The 18,176-nt window shown below is 39.4% G+C and overlaps 4 protein-coding genes across 4 annotated transcripts; 2 read left to right on the top strand and 2 right to left on the bottom strand.

Annotated features, from left to right (window-relative positions):
- Positions 1-959: 959 nt before the first annotated feature.
- On the bottom strand, positions 960-3,715 carry LOC107042338. The gene is made up of 7 exons (XM_015263339.2): positions 3,588-3,715; positions 3,418-3,528; positions 3,265-3,354; positions 2,577-2,657; positions 2,164-2,361; positions 1,365-1,448; positions 960-1,259 (listed from the first exon to the last, which is right to left on the bottom strand). The coding sequence occupies exons 1-7, from the start codon at positions 3,713-3,715 to the stop codon at positions 1,031-1,033; spliced, it is 921 nt and encodes a 306-aa protein (XP_015118825.1). The 3' UTR covers positions 960-1,030.
- Positions 3,716-4,504: 789 nt separating this feature from the next.
- On the top strand, positions 4,505-11,710 carry LOC107042324. The gene is made up of 12 exons (XM_015263323.1): positions 4,505-4,532; positions 4,604-4,826; positions 5,492-6,160; positions 6,800-7,249; positions 7,813-8,052; positions 8,511-8,852; positions 8,922-9,096; positions 9,373-9,756; positions 10,097-10,183; positions 10,258-10,392; positions 10,478-10,752; positions 11,229-11,710. Exons 1-12 carry the CDS (start codon positions 4,505-4,507, stop codon positions 11,599-11,601), a joined length of 3,381 nt encoding a protein of 1,126 aa, XP_015118809.1. The 3' UTR covers positions 11,602-11,710.
- On the bottom strand, positions 11,606-15,547 carry LOC107042325 (negative elongation factor A). The gene is made up of 4 exons (XM_015263324.2): positions 15,338-15,547; positions 14,265-14,651; positions 13,333-13,810; positions 11,606-12,785 (listed from the first exon to the last, which is right to left on the bottom strand). Exons 1-4 carry the CDS (start codon positions 15,545-15,547, stop codon positions 12,268-12,270), a joined length of 1,593 nt encoding a protein of 530 aa, XP_015118810.1. The 3' UTR covers positions 11,606-12,267.
- An 889-nt stretch (positions 15,548-16,436) lies between these two features.
- On the top strand, positions 16,437-18,156 carry LOC107042319 (potassium/sodium hyperpolarization-activated cyclic nucleotide-gated channel 1-like). Its single transcript, XM_015263317.1, has 3 exons — positions 16,437-16,669; positions 16,729-16,896; positions 16,959-18,156. The coding sequence occupies exons 1-3, from the start codon at positions 16,437-16,439 to the stop codon at positions 18,154-18,156; spliced, it is 1,599 nt and encodes a 532-aa protein (XP_015118803.1).
- The last annotated feature ends 20 nt before the right edge of the window (positions 18,157-18,176 follow it).

Raw genomic sequence — 18,176 nt, 5'->3', positions numbered from 1 at the left:
ATTTAAATCTCTTTCATTTCTTCCGTTCCTCATTAGTGTTGTGATTGTCACGTCAGGTTGAATTGACCTTAAGGATTTTAAAATGACATATCATAAGTTTTTTAGCAGCAGGTCAATGGGGGGTTGTTTACTTCAGTTGTTGGTTTGGTGTTCCCACGGTTTTCTAGAATTTTTAGGTCGAAATGATTTTTTGTGAATAGATGGAAATTAATAAATTGCCCTGATGAGGAGTGAATGTGCCACTTGAAACGTTCGCAAAATATTGAAAATTTAGAATTTACCTCAAGGTTGAGATGATAAAATTGCTGAGGAGCGCAAAGAAATAGGAGAAATTTAAATGTTATCAATTTTTTCGTTATTGAACTTGAATAGATGGAAATCCTCCCATTTTTTGAAAATTTTGTCAAGTTTCCTGTGCTATGTACGCACTTCTTCAGGGCAGTTTATTTTTCTGTTGAACAAAATTTCTAATTACATATATGAAGTGTGAAAAAAAACATATTATACTATTTCACGTATTGTATGGAATGAATAAAATTTTCGTAAAGTGAAGAGAATTAATAAGTAAATGATGAAAAAATATGCTAGTTTTCCATGTTATGATGTAAAATTAACGAATTGTAATCGCGATGAAACTATTCCTGATGAATTGTCCAGTAATTAATTAACTTCCTCTGTATTTTTTGTTAATAATAGCAACAATTGTTCCAGATGCAAACCGAGTTTTCATGAAAATTCCTCGTCGAAATCTGAAGCCAAAGCAGAACTGACATTTCCCCTTTCGAAATTTCTATTTACAGATCAGTTTTTTGAAAATATCTCGGAGTTCCCAGGGACACATGAGACATTCCCTCTAGCTCTGAATTTCCTCTGAGAAAATTCCTCGTGAAAAATTTACCAGACCGAAATCCCAATGTCTCATTTTACTTCAGAATTCGGGTCAAGAATTTCTATTCTCGTAATGTTTATCTCGTTTTTATTCATTTCTCCATAGAGGGAAACAGTTGGTGAGGTAATGGGCTTCGATAATTTAGCGTGTGACCCTTTTGCTGGGTCTCGATGCAGTATTCGAGCACTTGACACAAGTGCTGAAGGTATCGCACACGTGGCTGGTGGTTGTCTTGCTGCTAACAGGTCGCTTCTTCCTCCTGCTGGGTGTCTCTGTGGGATCTGATGCCAATTGAGAGGTGTCTTGATGATTTGGCGGGTGGCCCAACGGCATTGATGCACTCCGCGATGTACGAGTCACTCTGCTCCTCCTTTAATTGACGAAAATGTTCAATTTTAATGGATTTCTCGTGTTTTCTTCGAAAAATGTTCAATTTAAATGGATTTCTCTTGTTATCTTCGGCTCTATCTCTTACTCTGTTCGAATATTTCTGACTCTCGGCTCGGATTTCGAGGACATTTTGATGGTTCTGGGGGATGAAGAGTCTTCCCAACAGGATCTAGTGAAGTGTATGAACAAATTTAGCAGAAAAATTTAGCGAATTCGTTGGAATTCGTTAAATTTTTTCTAGAATTTTCTCGGCTCAATTTTCTAAGTTTTTTTGCTTGATTTCCTTGATAAAGAGAAAAGAAAAGAAAAATAGAATTTAAAAATTTGAAAAATTTGAGCCGAGGAAATTCTATGGAAAATATCTCAATAGAATAAATTGTATAGAAAAATCGATTTCTATTAACTAGAAATATTATCTGTTGAATATTTCAATAGACATCCAATAGAATTATCTAACGAATTCGCTAGGTTATTCATTTAATAAATTGAAAAAAAAATTCTAACAAATTTTAAAAATTAAAAAAATTCTATAGAATGTTGAAAATCTAAAATTCTATAGGATTTCTATTGAATTTTTCGGTAATTTTCGCCGGCAATTTTCTACAGAAAATATTCTATAGAAAAAATCAAACCAATTTGTTTTTTTAAATTGTTGTCCAATTTGTTTTTGCTATACAATTTATTGAATGAAAAAAAATCGAATAGAAAAAAAGCAGAAAAATTCGTGTGCAATAAAAAAATCGTATGGAAAAACGAAATTCTGCATATTTTTTCTATAAAATAATTTCTATTGGAATTTTCAATACAAATTCAATGAAAATCAGATAGAGTTTTCCATCGAATTCGCTGAATTTTCCTATCGAACTATTTCGTCGGGATTTTACTGATAATCCGAAGAATCAGAGCTGTCAGATGTGTTTATCGTGGTTTCGCTGGACTCGAGAATGTCAGGTGATGCAGACCGGAAGCCCGAAGTTGACGAGTAGTTGGACCTAGTTGGCAAGTCGTTGAGCAGGGGCGGCATGAGGACTCGGTGATTCACGTCTGTCCACCAGACCACACCGTCGTAATCCGATTGTTGCCTTTTCAAAGTATTTCGAAGGCAATTTTAATGCACGTATTTTTAGATAGTGGAGGAATGTAAATAGCTGAAGGCTAGTAATCGTTTCGCGAGGGGAAGAACATGCGTTTGCGCGGGGGTGGAGGGGTAAAATCAAAATCAAAATTGTATACGAATTTTAGGAGAATAAAGAGGAGCCACGTGATTAGGAGGTAGAAAAAGTAGATTGTTATGTACAGGTCTCGGTGGTCTTCGCGGGGTTTTCGCATCTCGGGGGGTGTTCTGGGGGATTCAGGGACGTTCTCTCCGTCCGGTGATCTAGAATAAATGGAGATTCCTTTTGTATTTCGTTTTTTAATTATAAAAAACGCCCGAAATGTAAAAAAAATTGCGCCAAACTAATTCACAGCCAAAAGAGAATGAACAAATCTAAAGAATAGCTTGAGAAATTTGTTCCTCTGAAGAGGATAAATAAGTTCGAGAAATATTTGAAAGTACGAGGTGGTTGACCGCTGTGAGTGCGGTACCACCTCGAATTTTTAAACATTTTTTAAAATTATTTATCCTCTTCAGATCACACTCAACTCGCTTTATCCTATTTCTGCAGGAGGAACAAATTTTTAAAGCCATTTATCAGATTTTTAAATCTCCTTTTGGCTGAGAATTAATGGCGCAAAGTTTTTTCCGCAGTTTCTTTACTTACTCGCCTCTTAGATATGCAATTATCTCGATAAAGAGTGGATTTAGCGCAAAAAGTCATAAAATATTTTTCGTCGGAAATTTTATGAGCGACAAAAAAGTTCATATGAGATTTTCTCCTAAACCCACTAGTTTTCGAGATAATTCCAAAAAGTAAAGATGTAAAAAAATCAAGTGCCTGAAATGTGAATAAATTAATGAGCCAAAACCTGAATTAATGACTCACACATCATCTTGACAAATCCTCTGCTGATACGCTAAATTAGCCAGATAATCAGGCTCCAGAACCCTCTTCCTCTGGACATACCTGTAACTCCTGTCCGACATATTAATAACCATTTCCCCTTGAGATATCCCGGAGCCGAATGAAAATACTCACGAGCACTTGACGCAACTGCACTTGCAAGGCCCCCTCTTCCCCATTTTACACGCCTCCAATTTTTTCCGTCGTCTCCTCAATCTCTTGGTTATCACCTCCCTCTTAGCCCTCCTGCAATATTCATCTGTCAGTCCCGCGAACAATCAGAATCAACCCTAAAAACTAATTACGCTACTCGGCCCATCCAGCCTCCGACGAAGTTTAAAGTATTTCTCGTCAATTTCTTCACGAAATCGAGGGAGATTACGTATCCGATGGACTCGAGTAGCTGACCAATGTGCAGCTGTTTCCAGGCCATTGTGATGTACGGAATTCTTCAAACAGCAATTTAAATCTTGTCTGTGGGGGTTATAAACATGAAAAGAAATACGAAAACGTCAAATTGGGGAAATAGTTGACGTTTGATTTTGAGTGGGCGCTTGGGACAGTGGAATGTATTTTTAAACGCTTTAGAATGTCGGAAATACAACCGTTAGGTCTTGACTGCAGCACATGTGTATTTTTTCAAATGCAAAATTTTTTTTTCACGACACAACAAAATTATGAAGAGATCCTCACATTTTTCTCTGAAACTACTGAATTTTTAGATGAATCTCAATTGATAAAACGTTTTGATTAATGTTTGTTTGATTTTCTTAATGAAAAAAAAAAATTGAATACAAAAAACTAAAGAATTGTTTAGCGAATTCGCTAGCTCTTTCTAGTAAATTTTTTCCTTCTCGTCATTATTAAAATTTTTACATGTTTTGATGACCAAAAACCGTCTGGATGAATAAAAATGTTTAGATCGAGTTTAAATGTTACTTTCATTTAACTCGATCTGAAATAGATCAAAAAATGAATAATGGAATCATCAGTCAATCTATTCCTCTGCAATGCGATCGAAGTAACGGGTTTTCGCGCGCCTCAAGGCCCCGCTCCCCACTATGATCTCGAGCCCGTTGGGCCCGAGAATAAGAAAGTCTCGAAGTAAAAGTGGACAGCATGAACAGACCAGCAGAACATAGCGGAACAGTTGAGAATGAACAGTCGGAAGTGCGTGATACGCATTTATTAGTCATGGGAAATCGAGACTCCACTTGAAAATATGTTTTGGTTTCTTCTTCTAGTCCTCGGTAAACTCGGTGAAATTTCATTCGTAGATTTTCTCTATTGTTTGCTGATCTTTGTTTGTCCCGGATTGCAGTGGGTAGTGGAGATGGGCTCAGGCTGGCTTCGTACATATCGTCTGGTGGGTTGCACGGTGAAATTCGCTTTGAACCGGGAACGGATGATGCATTGAGGATCCGTTTGGCGTTGAAAGCCACTCTGCAGTATCCAGATCAACAGTGGACGTGGGCCGTCACTAGATTTCCGGTTGATTACACGAGGATCGAGGATCGATGCAGCGATCAATATTTGGGGGAGACGTATGTGGTTTGATTCGATTTCCGCGGGAATGCAGGCATGCATGTTCATTCATATTCATGCCTTTCCGTAAGGATGAGCATTCCTCATTTTTATGAAGGCTGGAATAATTTTATTTTGGGTTGAAGAGGTGAAAAACAGGTTTAAATGAGCATTCTCGTTTTTTATACCAGTTAAATGTGAATTCAGGGGGAATATGAAAATGCACTGTTAGAAAAACGTTTGGAATTCCTTGGATAGGTTCATAGTGATGTTGAGTTTAAATACGCAAGTGTATTTAAATGTATGTATATCAAATTACGCCAAATTTCCGTGATTTCTATAAATTTTCATGGAATAACTGAACTGAAATTTACAGTTTTCATAGATTTTTCCATCAAATTGTGAATCGTCAACGACGAAATTCCTTGAAATTTTATTAGAACTATATGCGATAAAATTTCCCAAAGAAATTTGGGTCAAAAAGTTTCACTCACTGAATTTTTGATGAAATTGGATTTTTTTTCCTCCAAAGGTGCAATCTTTTCCCTTCATGACGACTATAGACTAAACTTAATTAATCAATGATTTTCTGAGTTGTGAACATTAAAAAATAGAAGTCTTCATTCTGTCCCCCTTCCTATCTGGCGAATTGGGAATTTCGCTATTAAGAAGCCATTCTTCCCAGGATAATTGACCTCACAGAGCACTTGGGTCCCCTCACGCTCCCGGGAAACGAGACGAGTGTCTCCGAAATCCCGAACATCGCGCTGACCGGTGAGAAGGGCCTCTGGGGCAAAGGCCTGGTCCTTCGGGAGATCTATTCCCCGCGAACGATTTGCGCCTCGATAACGGTGTTAGAAAGAAACGCTGAGAAAAACGCAGAGGCGCGGTTTCACGGACCAGTGGCGGGATCCGTCTGGTTCCGGTGGCTGGGCGGAACCGCCGGTGACTCCACCACAGACACGATAATCTACGCGGATCTCCATCACACGTCCAAACAGAAGCTGCAGAGTGTCGCCTTCACCGAGCACAACTGGAAAATCTACGTGACTGACATATTTGACTCGGGGAGGGACAAAAACGACTGCAGAATTCTGCAGAGCGTTTTCGATCCCGACGACTTGGGGCCGGGGAGGTCCATTGGAGATGTGGACTCGAGGCTGGGGAAGATCAGAGTCGCTGTGGACACGGGGAAGAGGTTCAAGACTGCTTACAGGGACACTGTGATCTCGCTACTGCCCTCTGATCTTCTCGGAACACATCGATCGCTTTATCTAGTTGTGTTTCATCCCACGCATCCGGATTCCGTTCTTGCCTGTGCGAGAATCAAAAATCGGAAGTTTATATTGGCTAAGTATGTACTATTTTGAGGTAAAATGACAACATATTTAATTAAAAACATGTTTCATTGGAAATTTCGCTTTGCAAATAGTTTTCCCCACAAATTGAAAATTCCATTTTTTTAAAATTGTGTTTTCTTTCGATTTCAGGAAAGAAAAGATTTTTACATCTCATTAAATGTTGGAATTGAAAAAGAAATGTCAAGAAACATTTTCGGTTGCAAATTTTTCGCTCTGTAAAAAAGTTTTCCTGATAATTTCAGTTTTTTATTTTTTTTTCTCCTTAATTTATTTTGTTTCATTAATTTTTAATGAAGAAAAAAATTTACATCTCAATAAATATTGAATTTTAAGAAGAAATGAAAAAGAAATATTTATAGCTTGAAATTTTTTACTCTGCAAGAAAATTTTCCTACGATTTCCTCTAAAAATTTAACATTTATCGAGACATAATTTTTTTTTTCATTGAAACTGCAAAAATTTTTGCTTCATTAAAATTGCAAAAAAAAATTTCATCATAATCAATCAACAATAATTTTTCAATTATTTTTGTTTCATTATAATTACAAAAAAAAATTCATCGTAATAATTCAATCATAATTTTTCATTTTTTTTTTCATTAAAATTGCAAAAAAAATTTATTAATCTCCTAGGAGTTTGGTATCCTCTCACGGTCTCAAGGGCGACGTAACATTCACCCAAGAGACCCCGTACCACCCGACCTGGGTAAACGTCTCCCTGCACCCAATAAACGACCTGGAAACTCGTCTCCGATATGAAACGAAAATCGCAGCTTATAGAATTCACGATCTACCCCGGGACCCCCGTGACACCAATCACCAAGTGGGGACTGAATGTCTGAGCACCAAAGGCTTGTATAATCCCGGGAAATTAGACGTGAATGCAACTCCCCCCGCTGGATTCGGAACGCAAGATCAATACGCGATTGGTGATTTATCGGGAAAGCTCCAGGGGAGGAGAGAGGGCACTCAACACCAGGACATTCTTCCTGGGAGTGCGAAGTTGAATGGGATTTATTGGGATATATTTTTGCCGTTGTCTGGGAGGCACAGTGTTCTTCACAGGTCGATAGTATTGCATAAGTGAGTCAATTCTAAAGATATTCATTCGTTTATTTTTTTCAATAAATTCATTTCAATTTTTTCAAGATGATAATGAGACAGGGGAAAATGTTTTGAAACATTTTTTTGTATGAAAACATTTCATAGAAAAACTCAATAGAATTCGATTTTTCGACACAACTCATCTTATTGACATATTAACTTCCCGATCTATAGGGAAGTTATTTTTCTATTGAAATTACTCGGCTCAGATTTGTCAAGTTTTTTGTTGATTTATTTAATGAAAAAACAAGAAAAATAGCTTGAAAAAAAAGATGAAAAATTAATTAATTAATTGGAAATATCTCAATAGAAAAAATTGTACTAAATCTACTGATTTTTTTTAATTAAATAGGTCATTAAATTTTCCATTGAACATTTTCTGTAAAAAAAACGCAGTGAATCTAAAACTAATGGAATTTCTAATAAAAGCTAAATAGAAATCCCAATTATGGAATAATCCAATTTGAATAATGCTAATTATTCAAGAATTATTGATAATTTATTCTTCACTCATAATTCATTGATAATATTTATTATATTAGGTACAACGAGACTGATAATAAGGGAATAATTCCTTGGATATGTAGTACGATCTCCCAGCATTTATCTCAGACAGCTGGACAAATGCCAATGCTGACTGCACAGGCTGTATTCAAATACCCATTGGTAGGAAGAATTCTATTCCGTCAGCCGCAGAACGAGCCTGAGAGTGACACCGCTATCATAATCGAGAATTTAATTCACGCTGACGGAAGTGCACTCAATAATTCAGCTGAACACAGGTCAATTATCCACACAAATCGCGCCGTATTTTTTTTTGTTTTAGAAATTTTTCCTTTTGAAGGGAAAAATTTAATTGATAACTTTAGCGAATTTGCTAAAACATTCTATTAAAAAATTCGAAAGCTCTTCTGCGCTTTTTTCAATGAAAAATATTCCAGAGAACAAATCAATAGAATTCAATTTTTTTATGCAACTTATTCTATTGAGATATTTTAAAATGATTCCAAATGTTCTTGTTTGATTTTTAAAAAATGAAAATACTTCGAAAATTGATGTTGTGAAATTCATAAAGATGCGGAATTCTTCAGTAGAATTATTCAAAAAGTAATAAAATTTAAATACAAGTTCAATAAAAATCCTATAAAATTTTCTATCGAATTCGCAATTTTTTTCTCAAAATTTTGTGTGGTTTTCATTATTCTGAAAAAAAATGATGGGGTCTATTTGATTTCTTCAGATGGATGATTCATAATAATCCCCCCGGCAAAGACTACTACAACTGGACAGCTCGATGCCTGAGTGCAGGTGCCCCATACAATCCCCACAAAATAGAATGGGATCCAGATCACCCAGAGCGTTGTTCCCAAGAAGAAGTGAATCTCTGTCGTCTGGGGGATTTATCACGCCACGGAACCCTCGACATTGCCGGGAGGAAGGCCGAGGGACCGAGGATCAGTAGAAAACTATTCACAGATTCATCACTGCCCCTGTCCGGTCCTAACTCCATTCTCGGAAAGAGTTTAGTGATTTACGACGATCATGGACCTGTGGCCAGGGGCGAGAGACTAGCTTGCACGATGTACGTACCCGAATTTTAAATCGAAAAATGGAGAACTTTCATTGATGAAAGCATTTCTTCATGATCTAGAATTAGCAGAGTCTACAGAAGAAAAGCAGTCGCTAAAGATTGGTTTGGAAATAGCGAACAAGTGGGAGTTCATGGGAAATTTGAATTCATCCAACAAACGGAGTACGACGTCACTGATGTCGAAGTTATGCTGGAGGGTTTGGAAGGAAAAACCGGGGCATATCGCATTCATATGGTACAGTAAACTTGAAACAATTGATTATTCATTCGTTCTCTTCATTTACATATCAATTAATCACTGAAATTCATTCATTAATCATTTGCATATATGAATTAATAATTGACATTGATAATTTTTTTTATTTAAGCTGAAATTATTTCATTCATCAATTAACTGTATGAACTCATCACTGAAATTCCTTCATTCATCAATTGAATTAATTAATTTGCCAATTGAATTCGTCCATAAAATGTCTCAATCCACCAATGAAAGCAGTTCACAATACTCTAGACCCCAGTAGAAATGGACCTAGAATTTCCCTGCGAAGCGACGAGCCTCTACGAGCCCTACAACCCCCTAAACGTCACCAAGCCCCCATCACTCTCCCCAGCCGAGGGAACGACTGATCAGTACGAGTTGGGTGACCTCAGCGGAAAGTTCGGAACCCTGGAAAAACGCAGGAGATTCACATCGACGTACAACGACACTCTCCTCCCCATATTCGGGTACCAGAGTATTTTAGGGAGAAGTATCATTATTCATAAAAAGGACGGGGACGTCCGATGGGCTTGTTCGAGCATCGAGAGAGGGTACGCGCCATCGGAAGCGAGGGAATTGAGGGCGATCGCCTCGTTTCATCATCCCCAGGGCTTCGCCTATGGCTACATGCGAATGGTATTTTTTTTATTATTTATTTATTCTTTGGTGATTACAAATGGTAAGTTTGCGAATGGTATTATTTATCTGTAAAAAATAAACTTCATGTTTAATGCATTATGAATAATCCAATATCCTTTATAAATTTTGAAAATAAAATCATCTAATTTTTCAATTAAATTCGATAAAAAAATTCAATTAAATTCAATTAAAATATCATAAATATCCAACGTCATTTAAATTATATTTTCCACAGAATTATTATTCTTTAAAACATTTGTTGTTCATAAATAAATAATTGAAACTGTTTAAACTTTTTAGATTTCTCCATGCCATGTAATTCCCATAATTATTACAGACCCAGCTCATCTACAAAGACGGCAGCCAAAGCGAAACGATAATTGAAGTTAAATTGAGGCATCCTGGTGAACGCGACAGAAATGTCGTGAGTTATCTCCACTATTAATGCATCAACGCTCAATGACGGTTGAATGTACATTAATATCTCGGCTATTTCAGACGAGGAACCACAACTGGGCAATTTACGTAAATCCGGTGGGTGTTGACGCCACAGTTAAAACTAAGGCCACACGATGTGTGGCTGGGGGGTACATATGGAACCCCTATTTCACGCAATTGGCAGATCCGCTCAATGTAAATCCCACGAGTCAATTTTTCTGCACTCAGAGATGATAAGTTTAATTTTTCACGTTGAGTACGATTTTTTTGTTGGTGATAGGAGGACCTTTATAGACAGGAATGTGGGCCTGATCAGCCCCTCAGGTGTCACGTGGGCGATTTATCAGCGAGAATGGGGCCCATTGATATTGGGCTGGAGAGGAGAGTCTTCAGCGATGCTAATTTTCCACTTGAGGGAGATATCTCAGCCCTGGGGAAGTCTATTGTGATCAAGGACCAGAATTTTGGGTCTCAACCGTTTGCTTGTGCCAATATCGAACCGGATTTTGATATTGTGAAATATGCTAATATCAGGAGGCCACCAAGATTTGTTGTGTATGTTGTCTAATTTCTCAATGTCTTATTCTAGCCAATTCAAGTGAAATTGAACAAAAAAAAACCTAGAAAACCCAGAATTCGCTAATTTTCTGAATTGATCCACAATTTTATTCATTTTTTTACCATTTCATTATTTTCTGCGAAATTCTGGAAATTACGATTTATTCAATGTCGAATGAGTCTTCAATTTCATAAAAATATAATTACTGATCATTAATCATCGAATCTTTTGAGAAAACCCCAGAAATTCTGAAAGAATCCTATTTTCTTATTCATTTTTTCAACATTTCATTATTTGCCTGCAAAATTTAAATATTTTTCAATGTTTTCATTACACTGAATTCAAGTGAAATTGACCTTGCCTCTCTCTTCATCTCTCATTATTTTATTTTCATGTACAAAACTGGGTCTGGCCATCACCCAGGCCATTTCATCCCTAAATTCACTAAATCATGACTTATTTTCCACTTCAGAGCTCAATTCCTAGAAGACGTGAGACAAATAATGGGAATTCCCGAGTGGATGTTGTCGATCGACAATAGAAAAACAAAAATCCTGCACTCTGGTGCGTGCATCCAGTTCCTCCTCCACTTTCGTGGGCCAATAGCCAGCAGAATAGAGCAGGACTTCAGTAGACTGATGTCAACAGGAAAGTTAAAAGAGCCCAGCTTATCCATCCCTGGGTGGGTCCAGCCAAAGCGAAAGAGTACCCTGAGCCACAGGCAATGTGGAACTCGTGATCCCAACGACAAATCCTTCAAATTTCCCAACTCTGCACCAAAAATTCACCTCTCCCTCGCATTGATGCTATCCCCCCTCATTAATTACATTCCATTATCAATATAATTATATTTTATTTGAATAACAACTTTACAAGACTTCTTAATTCCTCACATTTGTTAGTCGTAATAATTGTGATGCATTGAGGAAAAAATATAAGTTACAAACAATTTAATCCTTTCATCACATGATTCGTCTTCGTTATATGATACCATATATAAGCGATAAATTTCTCTCCCATAGATTTCTCTCGAATTGAGATCTGCATTATTCAATTAGGCGATTTTAAGCCTCCGAGGAGGTCCTAACTACCACAAACTACAATTTTCCTTCATAATTCTCGAGTCAGAAATAAAAAAAAATTCACAATTTGTCAGAGGCACTTGTGCCAGAAATAATTCGTTATTTCGACGAAAATAACATACAATACGAAAAAAAGAAAACCATTGAACGATGATTTCATAATTTTGAAAATATGTGCGTAGAAAAAGAATTAATCAGCTGTTGATGAAATTTTGGGACTAGATTTTCTTGAAAAAGAATGTTAACGAGTGAAATGCACATAAAAATGTTTACACCAGATGCTAGATAATTGCAGGAGCTCAGGAATACCCAGATTGTTTGTCATTTTGTTTTTGTAATTCTTATTCTAGCTCTAGACTTTAATCAACAACTGATAAATAGAAACATTCGAAAAAATGTTAGAAAAGATCAAACTCGCCGTGAAAAAATTTAATTCGACGCTGTGGCTGTCGCAGGGGCTGTGGGAGTGGTAGTGGAAACTGATTCCTCAGTCACAACTCTCCTATTTTTCTTTATCCTCTTCCATTCTCCGTTCGTGTAATTCATCTGGAAGTGTGTCTCAACGAGCATCGAGACTGTGGTTCCATCCGGCTGCACAACATCCTCGACGTTCTCAGAGAGCATAACAGTGACGATATTTCCTAGCTTTGGACAGGGATTCTCTCTGGATCCAGCCATGAACCCGAGGATGAGGGCCTTCTCGGGTCGAGTGACTTTGTTGGCTGTTCTGAACATCTCCTGGGCCTCCAGCATTTGCTCCCTCGTGAGGGACAACCCCTTTCTGGTATTTGCTGCATTGGCAGGTGGCGGATTCGTCTGGATTCGAATTTGGGTGACTGTTTGGGCTGGCCGAACTGTCTGGACGCCCACTGGAGTGGTTTCCACTGGGGTGATTGTGGGAGTGGGGACTGGAGTGCTGGGAGTGGCTGGAGTACTCGGTGTTGTTGCTGGAAATTTAATTTTTTTTAAATGTTATGACATTTTTAATTCATTTTTGAGAATTTTTATTACATTAGTTTCACTGAAATTTCTGGGAATTTCGGGCAGTGAAAATTCAAAAGTTTATGGAAAAATTAACGAAAACTGTTAATTTAGGCAAATCGGTGAGTTTTAATTTAATTAATTAATTGGAATAAATTATTCATGTTTTGATAGAAAATTCAAATAAGTCGGGGCAACCTCATCATTTTGTTGCTAAAAAATGTGGAATTTCATTAAACTTCTAGTGAAATCTGACATTGCATGATGTTTTTCCCCTAAATTGAATTTAATGCCAATCTCCTGAAAATGACTAGTCATCACGATATTACAATTTTTCCTAACAATTTACCATGAATTGTAAAATTAGATATGTTAAATATCAAAATTAAGATATTCCAAGAGGTTCTCATCAACTATTCATTCCAAATAGTATTCATTTTTAATTAAAAATAGAAATATTTCTATTAAAAAATCTGATAATATTTCCCCAGCTCCATAAACAAATAAACTTACGAGTCTGAGGTGTACTAGGTGTCGTAGGCACAGCAATAGGGGTGCTCGTAGTGGTATAAGTCTGCGTAGTTGAGGTCCCAGTAATAGTGCCGGCTGTGGCTGGAGTAGCTGGTGGGTTGATAGGGGCCAGACCCTGGGCATACTCAGGAGTGGTGGATGCCTCAGCAGGTGTGGGACTTGTCGTCGTGGCAGCAGCAGCTGCAGCCTGCGCCTCGGCCACCTTCTTCTGCTGCTCCTCCAACTCCAGCATTCGTTTCCTCTTCTTCGCCTGGGCATACCCCAGGGGCTGCTCGGTAATCTCCAGCAGTTTAATACCCCCGTCCTTTCGACTTCTGCTGCTGATCGGGGTTCTAGTGTACATCGAGGAGGGAGTGATCGCTGGGGATCTGAATCCACTCGTTGGAACTCTGCTGGGAATGCCCTTGAGGGGAGTTGTGTCAGTCATCTTTCGAGGCATTCCTCTACTTCTTACTGGAACCTGTCGTGCAGAACATTTTTTTTAACTCAAGAATTCCTTTGAAATTTTGAATGATTTCGTAATTTTTTATTCATTTAAAAAAATTGTTTATCATTTTCTAGAACATTCTGGGCATTTTGACTTATTTAATGCAAAATAAGTCTTCACTTTAGTTTTACTTTGGCTCATTAATCAATAATTATGGCTGTATTTTATATCTCTCCAGAAAATGTTATGAATTAATTACAAGAATTCATATATCTTTCAGTCAAAACACAGAATTTTCTAGAATTTCTTAATGAATCCACTGTTTTTTTAAACGTCATTTCGTCTTATTTAATGTAAAATAAATCTTCAATCTTATTAATTAATAATTACTCATTTTATATCCCTCCAGAAAATTTTATGAATTAGTTCTTATATGAATATTAATTATCATATTCATAATTGTGGAAAATAAATTTTCTGTACAAACCGTTGGGGCAGTGCTCTTCTTCAAATTATTCGCAGCATCGACACTCTTCTGTAGTAATTCAGCCCTCAATGCTGCACTCTTGGGCTTTCGTTTGAGGGTGAAATGCTTGGTTGGTGCTGGCTGTTGGCCCACCACCGATATCAGAGCTGTTTTGTTGAGGTAGTGACACTCCAGGGGGAGCATCGCCGGATCGTGCTGCTTCTTCAAGAGCTTGCGAAGGTCATTGACGAGCTCACCGAAGATGGGACGATGCTCGTCGAGGTCTGAGATGTCTGTGTTCAGGGAGCCTGTCGAGGGGAAGGTCTTCATCGCTTCGGCCAACATCGACACCCATAACTCGCTGTCCAACGAAGCCACTTCGATGATCTCCTCGAGTTCTGCTCGCCACTGCAATTTTTTAAATGACAAGAGGAATGAGACAACGAGGTGAATTAATTTAACTTTATAATTGCTGATTTTTTGTTAGATATCTTGGAATGTATGGGAGATGGAAAAATTTGTGTAAGGAATTTTTTGTAGATCTTTTTTCGCTCCATAAAAAAGGTCCTCACAAAAATTTTGCTGTTTCCCTTCCCACCTGAGATATTTGAGAAAAACTGAAGTCAAATTCAAAGGAAGAATCGTAGAATCGTTTAATTTTTTTGAGAATATTTTGGGATCTATCAGAAATGGAAAAATTTGTGTAGGAACTTTTTTGTGGATCATTTTTTGCTCTATAAAAAAGGTTCTTAGAAGAATTTGGCTATCTCCTTTCCCTTCTGAGATTTCTGAGAAAAACAAAAGGTCAATTTCAGAGAAATTCGCTCATTTGATTCATCAAACCCCTTTTCATTTCTCACCTTCAATAATCAAGTCACGTTGGACACTGATCTTTATCCCGCCATCAACGCAGATGGCGCTGCGAAGTATTTTCAAAGTTTATAAACCCAAAAACGCGGACGTATCCATTGAATTCTTCGCCACAGCGATACAAAAAATTACCCAGAAATCCCCAAAATCTACTAAAACGCTATTCTCCCCTGCGACAGTGACTTCCCCCACCGAAAATAACACAATGAATGTTGCTGACTTACCTCCTCAACATTGCGCCTGGGTATGTGAAAGAACGAAAGCAGTAATTTGAGCTTGACCTGCGTCTGAAGATCGGGAAAACAGTCCTTGATGTTTCTGAGGACTTCGGCATTCAATTGCGAACAGATTGAACTCCCCGTCCAGCTGTCGTTTGACGTTCCCAACTTGTTATGAAGCCACAACGAAGTATCACTGTCCCTCACATTCGCCATATTGGAAGTTGTGCCAGTGTGCGCTACATGACATATATAGTGCGGTCCGAGTTGCGGTGACGCCAGCGCCGATGGCGGCCGCTTGGCAGCAGCTGCAGTCGAGTCATCACGTGGTAAGTGGTAAGTGGTAAGTGGCCTCAATGTTTCTAATTCACCACCAGTCGCCTGTCGGGGGCTTTTCAATTGAAAACAGACATTATCTTTAGACATTTGTCATGTTTAGAGGCCCTAGCACGCCATTTCTCGACCCGCTCTTTCATTTGAGCCCAAAAAAACAATCATATCTTGTCTGACATCTCTACTACAAACTCTGGGACAATGTTGTCACAACTCTGCTTTTCAGTTGAAAACAGACATCCTCTTTAGAGACATTTGTCATGTTTAGAGGCCCTAGCACGCCATTTCTCGACCCGCTCTTTCATTTGAGCCCAAAAAACATTCATATCTTGTCTGACATCTCTGCTACAAACTCTGTTCTACAACTCTGGTTTCAACTGAAAACCCTTTGGCCCCAGGTGAAAATTCAAATTTTTTATTTCGACCCTTTCCTCACCTCCAAGGGTTTCATTGGCATCAGAATCGCGAGTAGATGCAGAATGAACCCTCACTCGGCGGCAAAATTCAATTTTTCCGAAAGTCGCCATTCCCCGGGGACTTTTCCGAAGATCGTCTTTCGAATTAACAAAATCAATTGCTGTTTATTTGACCAACAGCAGCGAGCATACCATCACATGGTACATGTCCCGTCCACAACTAAAATTCCCTTTATCAAACCGATAAAAAGAATCCCTAGAAACAAGTGAAGCTGCTGATGCGATTCCATCAGACAGATGTCACATCGAGTCCTCAACCCCTAAAACCAACCCCACGAACTAAAATCTCGACTAAAATGCAGCGAGTACAGCACGACTGTCAGATCGACCTGAAGACGAACGAGATTTTTTTCCTCCCGAACCGCACCCTCCTGCAGCGAGTGGGAAAATCCCTGCGAAAGATCTTGATGGCCTCCCCGGGTAATCCCCGAGCGCTCCGCTACCTGCGGAACCAAAGTGCCATAATCTACGAGTGCAGACGCCACACGCACGACAACAAATCCATCATCCACCCATTCAGCATCTTCAGGTGATTACAAAGTGGATCCCGACCAATGAATATTCACCGACGATGACTGATTGTTCCAGATACTGGTGGGACTTCCTAATGGTCCTGAACCTAGTCGGGAGTCTCCTCTCCATCCCCCACCAGTCGACGTTCGACATGGCGAGGTCCATGACCCCATCCTGGACCTTCATAAAAAATTTCTCGCTCACCATCGACTGCATCGACATTCTCCTCAATTTTTCGACAGGGTGAATAAGCAAGACCAGCCCTAAATAAATAATGCGAGTTGATAACCCCATGCATAACGCAGGTACTTCGCGAGGACCCGAAGGACAGTGGAGATGCACCCCAGGATGATAGCGAAGAGGTACATCCTAACAGGGACATTCATTCCAGATGTTCTAGGATCGCTACCAACCGATGTCTTCTTCATCCCCTCCTGGAACGACCGGACAGTGGCGCGTGAATTGTCCAGCATGATCCACATACTCCGGATATTCTCGACGAGAGTCTACATAAAGCGAGTGGCAGAGACCTACGACGTGGCCGCCGGCCTCACGGGGATCTTCACCTTCATCCCGCTGTTCGTGATAAGCGTTCACTGGCTGGCGTGCCTCAGCTGGATCATCCCAGTGGCCAAAATCTCATTGACCACCCCCCAGCCCCCCGAGGAGACATCATCCTCCTGGATCAATACCCAGGGGCTCTGGAACGCGGACAGTCAGGCGAAGTACGCAGTCGCCCTGATGAGATCGGTGACGATTCTGACGAGATCAGGCTTCTTGTCGAAGGAGCCGATCGCCGACGAGGACCAGTACATCGCCATGGCCATCCAGATCCTGGGCACCGTGACCCTGTGCTACGTCGTGAGTCAAGCGATGCTGATGTTCAAGGGTGGCAACAGCTCGAAGCTCAAGTACCAGGCGACAGTGGCCCAACTGAAGCAGTACATGCGGCACAAACAGCTGGAGCGAAACGTCCAGACGAGGTTCCTGACGTACTACGAGTTTCGTTATCAGCAGCACTTCTTCCGCGAGTCCGAGATCCTGAACACCCTCTCCTCGCAGGTGAAGCTGGAAATTGGAATGCATTCCTGCAGGAAATTAGTGGAGAATGTAACATTCTTCAACAACTTGCCGGTCTCGTTGTTGACAAGAATTGTCGCACAGCTGAAGTCCGAGATATTTCTGACGAATGACGTGATTGTCAGAGCTGGACAGAGCGGTGATTGCATGTACTTCATAGCAACTGGTACAGTTGCCATTTACACTGACTCCGGCAGGGAGATATGTCACCTCGAGGATGGCGCGCATTTCGGTGAAATAGCATTAGTCATGGCTGATGAGAGACGAGTGGCTAATGTCATTGCCGTGGAAACATGCGAGTTGTATAGACTAGAGAGAGCCGACTTCATCAAGACAATTCATCCTTATCCAATGCTGTGGGACAGAATAAAGAAAATAGCGATGGAGAGGCACGAGAAGACAATGATACTGGATACCCATTGAGGGGAATTGGTGTCCCGCCC

This window comes from Diachasma alloeum, unplaced genomic scaffold, assembly GCF_001412515.2.
Source record: "Diachasma alloeum isolate Michigan unplaced genomic scaffold, Dall2.0 Dall_scaffold_00443, whole genome shotgun sequence".
In the NCBI taxonomy this organism is placed as follows: Eukaryota; Metazoa; Arthropoda; class Insecta; order Hymenoptera; family Braconidae; genus Diachasma; species Diachasma alloeum.
The sequence above is the reverse complement of the archived record's forward strand: the minus strand, read 5'-3'. Positions and strand labels throughout refer to the sequence as shown.

What these genes read in the sequence shown, in the direction of transcription:
- LOC107042319 (XM_015263317.1), top strand. Translation starts at nt 16,437, where the DNA reads ATGCAGCGAGTACAGCACGACTGTCAGATCGACCTGAAGACGAACGAG. An exon ending in CACCCATTCAGCATCTTCAG is followed by an intron (nt 16,670 to 16,728) that starts GTGATTACAAAG and finishes TGATTGTTCCAG; the next exon opens with ATACTGGTGGGACTTCCTAA. An exon ending in CTCCTCAATTTTTCGACAGG is followed by an intron (nt 16,897 to 16,958) that starts GTGAATAAGCAA and finishes TGCATAACGCAG; the next exon opens with GTACTTCGCGAGGACCCGAA.
- LOC107042324 (XM_015263323.1), top strand. Translation starts at nt 4,505, where the DNA reads ATGTTTTGGTTTCTTCTTCTAGTCCTCG. An exon ending in GTTTCTTCTTCTAGTCCTCG is followed by an intron (nt 4,533 to 4,603) that starts GTAAACTCGGTG and finishes CCCGGATTGCAG; the next exon opens with TGGGTAGTGGAGATGGGCTC. An exon ending in GGGCATATCGCATTCATATG is followed by an intron (nt 9,097 to 9,372) that starts GTACAGTAAACT and finishes ACAATACTCTAG; the next exon opens with ACCCCAGTAGAAATGGACCT.
- LOC107042325 (XM_015263324.2), bottom strand. Translation starts at nt 15,547, where the DNA reads ATGGCGAATGTGAGGGACAGTGATACTTCGTTGTGGCTTCATAACAAG. An exon ending in CCAGGCGCAATGTTGAGGAG is followed by an intron (nt 14,652 to 15,337) that starts GTAAGTCAGCAA and finishes AAAAAATTGCAG; the next exon opens with TGGCGAGCAGAACTCGAGGA. An exon ending in ACCTAGTACACCTCAGACTC is followed by an intron (nt 12,786 to 13,332) that starts GTAAGTTTATTT and finishes TTAAATTTCCAG; the next exon opens with CAACAACACCGAGTACTCCA.
- LOC107042338 (XM_015263339.2), bottom strand. Translation starts at nt 3,715, where the DNA reads ATGGCCTGGAAACAGCTGCACATTGGTCAGCTACTCGAGTCCATCGGA. An exon ending in GGCTGGATGGGCCGAGTAGC is followed by an intron (nt 3,529 to 3,587) that starts GTAATTAGTTTT and finishes TGAATATTGCAG; the next exon opens with GAGGGCTAAGAGGGAGGTGA. An exon ending in CGCGAAGACCACCGAGACCT is followed by an intron (nt 2,362 to 2,576) that starts GTACATAACAAT and finishes TACTTTGAAAAG; the next exon opens with GCAACAATCGGATTACGACG.